The sequence below is a fragment of the Oreochromis niloticus genome, linkage group LG12 (assembly GCF_001858045.2).
Source record: "Oreochromis niloticus isolate F11D_XX linkage group LG12, O_niloticus_UMD_NMBU, whole genome shotgun sequence".
NCBI lineage: Eukaryota > Metazoa > Chordata > Actinopteri > Cichliformes > Cichlidae > Oreochromis > Oreochromis niloticus.
The window spans coordinates 3,077,708-3,090,851 of NC_031977.2; the positions used below are offsets into that span (position 1 = coordinate 3,077,708).

At 39.4% G+C, this 13,144-nt stretch overlaps 1 protein-coding gene across 3 annotated transcripts in view; it reads right to left on the reverse strand.

Moving 5' to 3' along the window:
- Positions 1-13,144, reverse strand: part of tncb (tenascin Cb) — a 57,399-nt gene that overhangs the window by 1,475 nt on the left and 42,780 nt on the right. For 2 of the 3 annotated variants that reach the window (XM_013266667.3, XM_013266668.3), the window contains 10 exons: positions 9,889-10,011; positions 8,490-8,633; positions 7,034-7,153; positions 5,879-6,022; positions 5,179-5,309; positions 4,947-5,079; positions 3,456-3,607; positions 2,184-2,280; positions 944-1,105; positions 307-470 (listed from right to left, as the gene is read on the reverse strand). In XM_013266667.3, coding sequence (XP_013122121.1) covers positions 307-470; positions 944-1,105; positions 2,184-2,280; positions 3,456-3,607; positions 4,947-5,079; positions 5,179-5,309; positions 5,879-6,022; positions 7,034-7,153; positions 8,490-8,633; positions 9,889-10,011 — 1,370 coding nt within the window. Of the gene's footprint in view, positions 1-306; positions 471-943; positions 1,106-2,183; positions 2,281-3,455; positions 3,608-4,946; positions 5,080-5,178; positions 5,310-5,878; positions 6,023-7,033; positions 7,154-8,489; positions 8,634-9,888; positions 10,012-12,425; positions 12,699-13,144 lie in introns of all 3 variants that reach the window. The other variant, XM_019365718.2, reaches the window with a different exon arrangement.

Consider the following 13,144-nt stretch of genomic DNA (forward strand, 5'->3'; position numbering starts at 1 on the left):
AAGCAGAAGGGCAGTTTCTACCAGACTCATATTATACACACTACCACTGAAAAGTTAGTCATTTACAACTGTCCCTTCTAAATGTAGATTTAGAAGTACATTTATTTTTATTAAAATAACATGAAAATGATCAAGATAATGAAAAATGATTAGTGGAATCATTATTCATAAATCATATGTATGATTTCTAATGTAAATCTACCGTAAAATGCCTGTGAGCACATATTCAGGCACTTATTTTTGACCCATTCAGGACTATAACTGGTCCTGAATGGGTCTGGTAGGTTGCACTGATCTATTCATTACCTTGCTGTGACTGTTGTCTCCATATCGTCCCATCAGATTAACCCGGTGGCAGTTTTTATACCAGAAGGCTCCCTTATAGGACAGAGCGCAGTTGGTGACGGCAATGTCGTTGTCATGGTCGTAGGTGGAGAACGGACGGCCGTGGTGGTAGGTCATGGAGTCGCCTACACAGGCCAAACAAGAGAGTCATTACATTTTTGCTGTGATTAAGTTTCCTGGTGTTTTTCATTTTGTTCTGATTCAGCCTGTGCTCTAATGTCCTAATACTAACCGAGTCTTCTCTCCCTTGTGTCTCTCTGTGGCGTTCCCATAGAGAGACACAGCATTTTCTACACTCACTACAGATGAACACAGCCAGAATTCTTTCCCCTACAGCGGCCACCATAACTAGGATTATGCATTTGAATTAAGAGAGGTAAGAAAACTACAATCTGCAATCTACTGACATCTAGTTGTGAGATTTCCCACATTGTGTAAACCTGGCTCATGCATCGCAAAACAGAGTGACACAAAAGCACCATCTACCACACACAGGCTCCTGCATCACCACTGCAAGGCCAGTACTGGTGCCAAAAAGAAAGTATCGAGACATTTAAATCACTGTGCACAAACTATAGAACACAGATACTAGCTTTACCTGCTGTACCGCTGTATCCTCCTACGTGGACTTTGTAGCGGGTCCGGGGTTCACCGACTGAGAACTTGTCATACTGAGCATAAGCTGTATCTCCCTTATCTCTCAGGTCTACACGCAGTTCGTACTGACCGCTGGCTGTGATCTTATGCAGGTTGGACAGACCTGAGTGAAAAAAGAGACATCCTAGCTGAACAATGGCTTACAAAAGATCCTATTATCAAACTAAAAGTATCATTCTACACTTGCACATTACAAATGTTTAGCATTTAAATGACTACTATCTATGGAGCTCTTAGATGAGATTCATGCCTATTTCCATCCCTTATGCAGTAACCTACTCTGTAATCCAAGCTCATTTTACGTTATGGGCTGGACAAGTCAAACTCCCCTTTCCTTCACTGTAAAGATGTTTAACTACACATAAATGTTTATTATAAAGTAAAAAAAACAGCAACTTTTCTGTCATGTAACTTGTTCATTTATTACTGAATTAGTTTGGTTTAGTATGAATGATGTGGCAGAGATCTTTACCAGAAGAAAAAAGCTGTAAAACCTATGAATGTACAATCAAAAATTACATAATTTCTGCCAGAGTGGGCCAGATTAGAGTCTTTGACAGGCTAGTTCTGACCATTGGGCCTTATGTTTGACAACTAGTGTTTTGGCCTACCACATACAAGTATGTCGGCAACAAGGTTGGCCACATGCAGAAATTACATTGTAGGCTCTACATAGTTTTAACGAAAAATTTGTTTTAAAACTACGTAGTTAAAACTATAACTTGTTAATTAACATTTGCTCATTTCCTGTTTTACTTTGAATGCTAGTTTTCTGTGGTGTTTCATTCCCTTTTTTACTTTCTGCCCTTTCTAGCCTTTGTGATTGCCTTCTCCTCCCTGATTATTTTTACTTTCCTTTAATTGCTTCCTCATGTGTTCCATCCTCACCTGTATCCTGTTTGCCAGTTTTCCTTCTGTGTATTTAGAACCGTTTCTCTGCCTTTGTCAGATCTTGCTGTTGGGACCTGAGTTACTTTCTTAGTGTGGTCCCATTACTCTGTGCTGTGGAAATTTCTGGAAATGGAAGACTTTCTGGAAGTTTAACTTTTTGGATTTTTGTATGTTTGAACCGCCTTTTTGTAAATTATGTTTAACTTATGTGTGTAGCTATTTTGGACCCTGATATATGACCACGTCCTGTGTATTGTGGAAAACTCTGTGGTTCTTTGTTAAAGAATTACCCAGCCAGAATTCATCATTCATGTCTCCAAAGCCGCCTGTGTAATTCTTCCAGTTGCGGAAGAACTCTAGTTTGCCACTTTGACGTCGGAGGAAAACCTGCAAAGAGAGAGAAAAACAAAGAACAGATTAATAATTTTATATCCTTTAACTTTAATATTGACATTCAAAAAAAAATCTTGTTAAGAAAAGCAATGGACAGTATAAAACTTGAAAGCAGTTCCTGAGCTGGATAAAGAGAGTGCATGTTGAACCTGTTTTCTATTTGAAGGCAACCAGATGACCATAGCTGTAGTTGCAAAAAGGCGTCTTAATCTATGCAAGTCTAGAGGTAAACGGTTTTCTCTCATAACCACTATAACACGTCACATTGAACTAACAAATGTCTGTTTTGTAAGGTGAGCTACCATTTGTTTTTATACCCATTTTCTCCTGGTTTTATTAGTTCATCGAGGTAAGCACTTGTATTTTGGTGTGCTTCTCTTGGGCAGGTCATCTGAGCTTGTTTTGATGGATAGTTCTGTTTGTTTATGTGCTTGGTCTTAGCTCACCTTCATGATATTTTTATACTCAGACATAACAGTTTTTTATCAGCCAAAGAAAGAGGTCTGCACTTAGTTGTTTTCTGTGGTCTTTTGGGTCTTTTAGTGCTGCTGAGCTGGCCAGTGCAGTACTTCTTGTCAAAATGTAACACATTTTTGATTTGGTCACTCCTACACATTTCTGCTGTCTCTCAGATAGATTTATTTTGTTTTTTCAGCACAGCGTTGGCCTCCTTCACTTGCACTGACACTTGTCGGTCCTTGAGCGCTCCAGTGAACAGTTACCAAACACAAGTTAAGCACTTGGAATCAACTCCAGGTCTTTTATCTGCTTAATCTGTCATGGAATATTTCCAGCCATTTTCAAAGTACAATTACTTTGAAAATGGTTCTGTGCGAGGTTTCTTCCTGTTAAAACCAAGTTTTTCCTTCCCACTTTCACCAAATGCTTGCTCATAGAGAGAGATCTGTCTGTTGGGATTTTCTCTGTAACATTGTAGGGACTTTATCTTATAATATAAAGCACATCACTGTTGTTGTGATTTGGCACAATATCAATAAAATGGAATTGATTTGAACTGAAAATGTCTGTAACTTTTGAATACAACACATGGAATGATGATTAATGATGATCAAATATGTGACAGATCTTGAAAACCAAAGAGTGGTTTCTAAGATTTTCTCTTTTACTAGGTTGCACATTATCAACAAGTATGTCAGCCAGTGACTTACGATCCATCCGCCTCCATCAGTGCTCATGTCACAGTAGACTTGCAGGGGCTGGTTCTCATCTCCACCCAGGTAGATGGTGTGCACGCCTGATGAGGTGTCTCCATTCAGAAGGGCCTGGGAGCAATCCCTGGGGTGTCGGTACAACACACCAGCTACACAGACACACACACAAAATAATGATTAAGGGGAAAAGATGCTATATAAATAAATAGGATTTTTTTCATTCCAGAATTTCCTGTTTGCAAAGCCAATATGCTGCAAAGAGGTTCTTTATACTCTTGTTTTGCTTGAATTTCACGTTTCAGCCAGCAGCCTCAGTTTAAAGTAGTCTTGCTTCACAGTTCATCTAGTGCAGGGGTTTGTTGGGAATAAATAATTTTTTAGTGCCTCAATAATGCTATGCTTTTTATTAATAAGTGTTATAAAGTTATGTAGTGTAGTATTAAGCTGACACAGCCGTGAAAAATAAAGGCATGAGACCATGTGTCCTTGGGGTGTAGAAAGCTGCAGACTCTCGCTCACACATGCCTGGGAAAAATGTAGATAAGAGGGGACCATCTCTAGTGGAAGGTTACTGAGACCTTGTTGTTTAGACTAGAATGAGAGAGCTTCTGTAATAAAACTGTTAGGGGCACACCACCATTTTGAGATCCGCGGCAGCGTGTCGTGCAGGATGCATCTCCCTTCTAGAAGTAATAAAGTGTTAAACGGTCTACTGAGCAGTGTTTTGTCTTCCATCGGATGCCTCTGAGGAATCAAAAGAACTCGGTAAAGTGTTGATATTAACAGGTTTCAACCTCATTTAAAAACCTTAAATACAAGCCAATTTCATCTGAGATGAGTTGGACTGTAAAAATGCATTATTAGCATCCTAAAAAATGCTTTTCCAATTCTTCCCCTTCTTTTAAAGAAGAATACATTTTGTCAAGCAGAACAATCCCACTATAAACCAGTTTCAGTGGTGCCAAGCTTGTTAAATATGACACTAACCATTTTATTTTTTACTGTTTGCTGAATAATGCATGGAAATCATACAAACTGTGAAAACATTCACATTTAATCAACCATCAGATTACAGAACAGAAAAATTGTGTCTGGGTTTTCACACTGAGCCAGTCGATGTCATTACAAACACTGCTGCTGTAACTTCAGACGGGTTAGCATGGACAAGTGGCTTGTCTTACTCCAGTGTGACCACGTGGTTTAAACAGTCTGTCAGTAGGAAATCCTTAAAATTGATGAAGATGCTGACCTCTAGCTGTGAGTTCAGAAACACTTTGGAATTCCTTAAAGTCACCCTTTGGACCACGTTTGAACCTTTGCTGGGAAGATTTTTTTTTTTTAAAGACCATATAATTGACAGCCCTGATTTAGCAGCTTAATTCAGTATCTCTAAACCTGAATGTAAAAAGGCTATATATTCTATTTGTCCTTGCATTACTATTAACACTATAAATAGGCATCACAGTGAGGCAAAATCTGTCTACTCACTGGTGGTGAAGACAGTAGTGATCACTCTGCTTCTCTTTGGTCCAGCGAGGGCCTGCAGGCTGACAGTATATTCGGTGGATGCTTTGAGCTGAGCCATGTTGTATGACACCGCAGTCGGACTCAGCACCACCTCCTGAAGTATGAAACAAACATTCCTGAACAAGTTCCACTTACTCAACATACAGTTGGATCGGCATTGGCCTTCCGAGAGCAGTATAAGTTGTGTACTGACCCGGATGGTTCGGTCCGCAGATTCGAAGCTGAGCATGTAGCCGGTGATGTCAGCACGAGGAGGCTTCCACGTCAGCATGGCGTTCTCTGTCTGGATGTTACTGGCTGTCAAGTCCTGGGGGGCGTCCACATCTGAAGGAATCCAAACTTTGATTACATTTGTTTACAAATTTCTACATAACTTCAAAACAGTCCTGAAGCCTTCTCTGTAGTGCCTGCTGGTTTGAGAACACTGGCGTTATCTATAGTTTGTTCACCTGTCACATAAACTAAAAACCTTCGCCTCATTTCAGAGTTTTATAAGCTACACAAAATGCAATTGGATCTTTAGGGAAGCTGCTGTTTGTTATGAATAAAAGCATCTTGTAACCCACACATTATTCAGTAAAAATCAATGTCAACAATGGGAGTAGGAAACACAAAATGCAAAGGCGAATAATTTAAATTTGATTGTCTTCTGCAACGGATTAGAATGTTAAATGAGAATTTACTGAGGATTTAACAAAAGTTGCTGTATTTGAAAGAAATGTGGTCAACACAACAAACAGCACTGATGGGTTCTTAAGATGTTGTTCTCTCAGATTTTGACATACATACAGTTTCAGTTATAATGAAGAAATCTCACTGACTGCTTGATTTCTACTAGCTTTTCCCATTTGTACTAGCTTAACTAATCATTTAAAACACCAGGGAAACAACACCTGTGGTAAACTCTGTTGTAGTGGCTGCACTCTTGGCCAAGTCCCGCACAGCATAGACCTTAACAGTGTAGTGTGTGGCTGGCGCCAGAGAGCTCATCTCAAACTCCACCACGTTTCCTGACACACGTTCCATGACTGGAGCCACTGAGAAACACAAAGAACAGAAACCAAATCAAAGCTGAAGGACAAACACCAGCAGAGGAAGTATTCAGCCCTTATCAGTCAACTTGAACATTAACATCAATATGAATAAATACTCCATTGAATGCACTTTAGTTCACTTAAAGGTGTTTCGTATACTCTTTAAATGTATTTTAATGATATCTGTCTGAACCAAGACACAAGTAGCTGTAGCTCAGGAGGTAGAGCAGGTCACCTACTGATCGGAAGGTTGGTGGTTCGATCCCTGGCTCCTCCAGTCTGCATGTCAAGTATCCTTGGGCAAGATACTAACCCCAAGTTGCTCTCCGATGCGTCCATCGGAGTATGAATGTGTGTGAATGTACTTAGAAAGCACTATGTACAGATAAAGTGCTTGTGAGAATGGGTGTGATTGGGTGAATGAGGCATGTTGTATAGAGCGCTTTGAGTACTCCGGGAGAGTAGAAAAGCGCTATATAAGAATCAGTCCATTTACCATTACAAGAACCAAACCTTCACAGTAAATCTCAAAATATTCATGCTTATAATTATGAGAGTTACAGAAGTAGAATACTTGCATACAACATCTTTAAACTGGTTTCTTTTTATAAACTCATCACTAGAAATAATAATAAATTTAAACATTTTAAATTTAAAAGCAGCTAAACCTGCTGGGAAAATATAACAGAGGAAAAATACTTCCCCGTGAAAGATAATCGACTGGAAGTGCGGTAAACAGAAAGTAGAAATACTCTAGTAAAGTACCTCAGAATCATAAGCTTGCTACTTGAGAAAGTATACTCAGTTAAATTACACCTCTGAAGATAAAAGAGCGCTTAAATAAAAGGCAGCAAACTTGCTTATGACTTACGTGTCACATGTTACTTTTTTAATATACCAACTCAATATTGGTATATTGGTCATGTTGCTTTAGTAAGAAAATTTGAACTGTCTTTTGTTTTAACATTTCTTTTGTTGTTGTCTGTGCTAAGTTGTGCACACATAAGTACTTACCTAAATCTGCACTATAGGTGATGACATAGCCGTCCACTGTAGCGATGGCGGGCTGCCAGAGCAGCAGAGCCTCACTGTCCGTGATGTTGACTGCGTTCAGACCACGTGGTTTATCCAGAGCTGTAACACACAGGCGCACACATACCGTCTAAATTAAGAGTGTGAGCTGACCAAATTGGCAAACAAAACCGGATAGAGAAAACTACACTAAAATACATATCTACATATAGACAGGGGTGCACATAAGTGGTCCGCAGGTGCGCATTCGCTGTCAAAATAAAAGACACGCACCAGATAAGAAGTTGCAACGCGCATTTGCGTACATATAAAAGGCACTGTTTTTGTCCGTTAGAGTGGGATTTTCACGGCATATTCTGCACCACATCTCTGTGCGTTCATCATTTGTTTGAAGCCAGCTCACCTCCTGCAACCACTTTTCCGAGAATACGCGCTTCTTTTGCGTATTTTTCTTAAAGGAGCTTGCTTCTTCGACATCTTTAAGAGTTCTAAACAAATGTCTGTCCTCCTCCAGAAAATCTTATATACGCTAACGCGCGTTGCAACAACTTCTTATTATCTGGTGCGCCTCTTTTATTTAGACAGCGAATGGGCACCTGCGAACCACTTATGTGCAATACAGGGTATATAGATATATGTTAGATATATACGTTAGTGTAATAGTTGCCAGAAGCTACTAATTTGTTAGCTAAGCTTGTTAGTATTCTAGTTCACTCTAATTAGGACTTTGTATCCTGTTAATTACATTCTCTCTACATTATATTTCAAGTGTTTTATGAAATATAAATATTTTGGATGAGTCTGACCAACTGAACAGATTAATTATAGGAAACTTTTGTACTCGCTCTTAGCAAAATGAGAGTAAAACTCCAGAAGACAGCTTTTGTCACTGCGTGTGTTGAGATGTTTCTGGATGTGTGCTCCTATTTAATAGCTTTTAATAGCACTATAGGTAGTGACAGACATGTATCTGTTCACATAATGTGCTCTTAATAACTTGCCCAATTAAATGAAGATCACATAGATTCATTCCACCATGTTGCGGTACTACACTGGTATTAGTGGTATTACACAAAAGTACAGTTGCACCTAAGTTCTTTTTTACTTGCTATCGCTTCAGAACAATACATGGTTTAGACATAGGATCATCACAATTGTTTCTTCACATTCCATTTAAAGCTTTGGATAATTTCAGAAGGCTTGAACCTTTTATACACAAGAATCTACATCAAGTTCATTTAAAGCAAACGGTGTCTTAATTAGGCTAAAATTAACCTTAACTAGCCAGAGTTTTTAACTGTGTCTCTTTGTCTTAACACTGCACATTTGTAAGGTACAAAACCACACTACTACATCATATCATAGTATAGTCTAATACTCTTGTGGCCAGCAAATCTGTTCTTCGCATTATGAATGTGTGTATTATAGCATATTTTACCTGTGGTGACGCTGTCAGATCCAGGTTCACTCTCCCTCTGACCCTTGATAGCAATCACGGTGACCTTGTAAGTGACTCCGGGTGTCAGGTTAGGCAGCACAATCTGAGATGCAGAACCATCCACTGATAGTGTCTTGGCGTTACCTGGGAATTTTGATAACTTACATCATTTCAATGAATGAACAAACACTTAGCTGAAGTAGTGAAGTACTTGTTTTTCCTCAGAGAAGAATCTTCATTCATCCCTTCTTGTTCTTAGTCATGCAGATTTCCCCACTGATGAATGATTTAACAACTTCTGTCATACCCATAAACAATATACATGCAGTGTGCCATCAGTTAACATGTTACTTTTCCAAGTCATTTTGCAGCTCTGTCTCTGTATTCCATTTCACCATCACTTCAAGTCTAACAAGGAAACATTTGCCAGATAACACTCTTATTAGTTTATAGATAATTTTTGTTCTTTTCATTGCTGGACTTGCCACCTGTCTGGGCTGTACACTTCCTCTTCCACAGCATGTCTTTTATCCTGTCTTCCTTCTCTCTCCCCTGGCCAGTCTCAGCAGATGGCCGCCCCTCCCTGAGTCTGGTTCTGCCAGATTAAAAGGGAGTTTTTCCTTCCCACTGTCGCCAAAGTGCTTGCTCATGGGGGGTCATATGATTGTTGGGGTTTTCTCTGTATATATTATTGTAGGGTCTACCTTAGCTGAATATAAAGTGCCTTGAGGAGACTGTCGTGATTTGGTGCTGTATAAATAAAACTGAACTGAATTGAAGTTATTGACACTAACTTAAGCAGATAAAGTAGTGGATGGATTTTATATTTGATTATATTTTTATTAAATATTGCCTGTATGTCTATATGTCTTTGTGTTTTCCTACTATTTATTCTACCTAAAGTTAGTGAAGAACAAAAACCCTTTTTTATACATACAGTATTTTGGTGGGAATTTTTTTAGGTGCTAACAATATTTGAGTCTGGGTCACTTATTGAGTTTTGAATTGTAAATGCATGGTGATGTAACTAATTTGTAAATAATTTACTCTTTGCCACAAAATATACAGGACTCTATTGTGAGAGGATGGTCAATTTTCTTGATTTTCAGTAGACATACTTATCAGTAGCCAACAGAGGGCAGCATCTGTCTATGTCTGGACAAAAGAGTTACAACAAAAACTGATGAATGGACGAGAAATTTAAAAGCAGTGAGATTGTCCATGCTGGTTATAGTCAGGCTTGTTTCATACTGCTGTGCCAGATATTAAAATCTGTTTTTCCTAATGCAGTCATGGATGCAGTTGATGGTTAGAGATCTCCTGTGTGCGACTTTTGGAGGATCTTAAGAACAGCATGTCTAAATGTTCCCTGTCTCACCGCACTCATAAAAATACTGACCTCCATAGACAGGTACGTAAGTGACCCGGTAGCTGTCCACTCGAGCTCTTGGGGTCACCCAGTGAACAGTTGCAGACGTGTCAGTGACATCGGAGAAGCGAATGCCCTTGGGTGAACCCAGGTCTGGCACAGGCAAGACAGAAACAGCAGATGGGGACAAAGACAAAAACAGAAGTATCAGTCAGTATGTGTGCTGCCTTTTTTAGAATTCCAAGAAAGCACTGTATAGAAGCAAACATCAATCAGTGAACAGTATTGACATGTTCTAGTGAGAATTTCCTCCAACAGAGTGAAGAAACAGACATGAAAAACACGCAGACACTGTAGCAGGGCATATCCACCACTGAAAGGCACTCATTTTAGAGCAGAGCGAAAGCAGGAGAGCGTAAAAGAAAGTGAAGTCCAGAGACAAAGGGGGCCTGCGGAGGCCCAGGCTCACACAGACAGAACTGTTCCCAGTTAAGAGTGAGCTGGGGTATCTTGCGTGACAGACCTGAAGAGATTAACTTGCTCCCATTTCATGGCAACACAAAAGTGAAGCATGTGCCACGCAACCCAAGACTAAATCCTTTACCTCAGGGGGGATGATGGAGGACACAGGCAGAGACAGCAGTTTTATATGACATGGACAACCACCACCTTCTTTACATAGAGACACTGACACATGAAGTCAAGCTATCAAAGACAACCTTTGGCAGGGGCATTTAGACAAGAATGAGTAAAAGACCACAGCAACACAACGAAAAAGGAGTAAAGAGCATAAGTACGTGTCCTGAGCAGTGTTGGTCAAGTTACTTGAAAAAAGTAATCAGTTACTAATTACTGATTACTTCCCCCCAAAAGTAATCCCGTTGCTTTACTAATTACTTATTTTCAAAAGTAATTAATTACTTAGTTACTTTTTAAAAACATGATTTACAACCTGAATAGGTGATAAAGCGATAGATCTTTCAACCCAATTCTACTTTTTCTGCATAATCCATCATACAAAATGTAATCAAATGGAAAAGTCTCTTTTTAAAACTTGTTTTATTAGTTTTAATCTTTTAACTTTATGCATCAAGCAAAAATTAAATTATATGCAACATTCTCTGACTGGAAGAAATTTGTTTAACATTTAAACCTATTTTCTGCACATTCCAGCACATAAAATAAAATATTTTTTTGTGTTTACACTCACTCTTTCAAATAGATGCAAGTAAAACACAGCAGAAAATAAATAAAATCAAAGACTAGCGGTCCTGTTGCTCTATTTTCACCTGTAAAGCAGGACTGGGGTAGGCGGAGGTTTACCCTGGTGCAGGTGTGCCGCAGCGGTCAGTTGAAGAATCCGCGAGTTTCTCGTAGCGCACTTGGTGCTTGCTTGGAAGGTTAGGGGTTTTTTTCGCTGTAAAAAGAAGTTTTCTTCCCACGCACAACGGACACTAATGTTTTTGTCACTTTTTATGGAATCAAACTCAAAATAAGGTCAGTACTTCCACGCTTTAAACGCTGCACGCTCAAACTCTCTCCGCACTCGATATATTATCCATTGTTGATCTGCAGACAGCTGTTGTCACAAACGTCGCACTCGCTTACGTCACTGTCATGAGACACTCGCAAAAAATCACGGTTTTAGTAACGCAGTAACGCAGCGTTCCTACGTGAAAGTAAGGTTAATCTAATTACCGTTTTTGCAATAGTAATCCCTTACATTACTCGTTACTTGAAAAAAGTAATCAGATTACAGTAACCAGTTACAAGTAACGCGTTACTGCCCATCTCTGGTCCTGAGTGGGGCTCGACTGAAAATATGCAGTTTTAATGAATGGCCTTTTCTGATACCTCAGATTGATGTATTTATGTGCACACATGCACACTTCTTTATACCAGATCATTTACTAACAGGTCTTAATACCACTTTGGGAATAGTGAAATCTCCGTTACCCTCTTAACATTCAGAGTAGGGTTAGGATTAGGTTCAAATCTACACCTCTACATGGATTTCATCTATATGGCATATACAAATGATTTTGGATTTTCGACTTGCTTTTTAAGCTTGTGACTCAAACGTGAAGCAAATCTAACCCTATCCTTAGTGGTTCACTGGTGTCCTGGTGGATGCCATGAGGTTAAAAATACAATAATACTGTATTTTAATGCGTCCTAAGTGTTACTGCTTCATCTCAACCATACCAGGTCATTTTAATATTGGGCTGATCTCAGTAAAACCCACGTGAAAGTCAGAGTCTTATCCAGCATCAGCCTTGAAAACAGCACTGCGTAATCTACCTGGTTGTTCATTTGCATCTCAGGAGTACTGTCAGACATAAAACAACCCAAATATCCGTTGGACAAATACTGTAATGCTTTGGTACCAGGTTAGTAGACAAAAAGATGTACTTTATAAAGGACGAAAGTTAGAGCACAGCTACTACTCATGCTGTTACCACCAAAGACAGGATATGACACCATTCCACATTGACTACGCGGACAAGACGTATCCAGAGTTCCAGTTCAAATCTTGGGCCTCTCGTTTCCATCTTTTCACTGTGTACCTGTTTTTAACACCTCCAAGAGAGACTTGGAACGTCTTCCCAAAATGAGGCCAAAGATTTCAACTTTGTACTCAGTATCCTCATTGAGATCTGTCATCACTGCAGTTCTCTCCTCACCACCCAGCACCAGCTCTCTTGGTTGGTCTAAGCCTTCAGCCTGGCTGACCATTATGACAAAGGTGTCAAAGGAGTCCTCTTCGGCCATCCAGGACAGCTGAAAGCTGTCTGTGGTGACGTCGGAGACCAGGAGAGACTGCACCTCTGGTTCGTACTCTGAGTGACAGGGGTGATAGTCAGTTTGGCTTCTCTGTGGAGCATTTTAAGATTTGATGAACATGGCAAACAAAAAAGGTGTATAACATTTTTACTTTGCAGAGTGGAAAGAGAAGAGTTTTAGTAGAACAACATGAAAGAAACAAAATTCAAAGTGGAGTCTTTAGGGCTTGTGTGACTGATCTGTTACATTTAATGGAAGTATTAATAAAATGAAGAAAAAACTGAGTCAAAACTGTGATCAGGATTTATTTATCAAGTTTGAGAAAAGTATAGATTACATATAGCTTTTCTGGCCTTTAAAATACTGCATTCCCTTAGATGGGGAATTGAGGCTAACTCTTAATCAGTCTAATTTTCATCGTAGTTTTCGTCAACAACCTTTTCTTTCGGTCAAAAACACAACGATAACTAAATAAAAGCCAATGCACAAGGAAACTTTCATG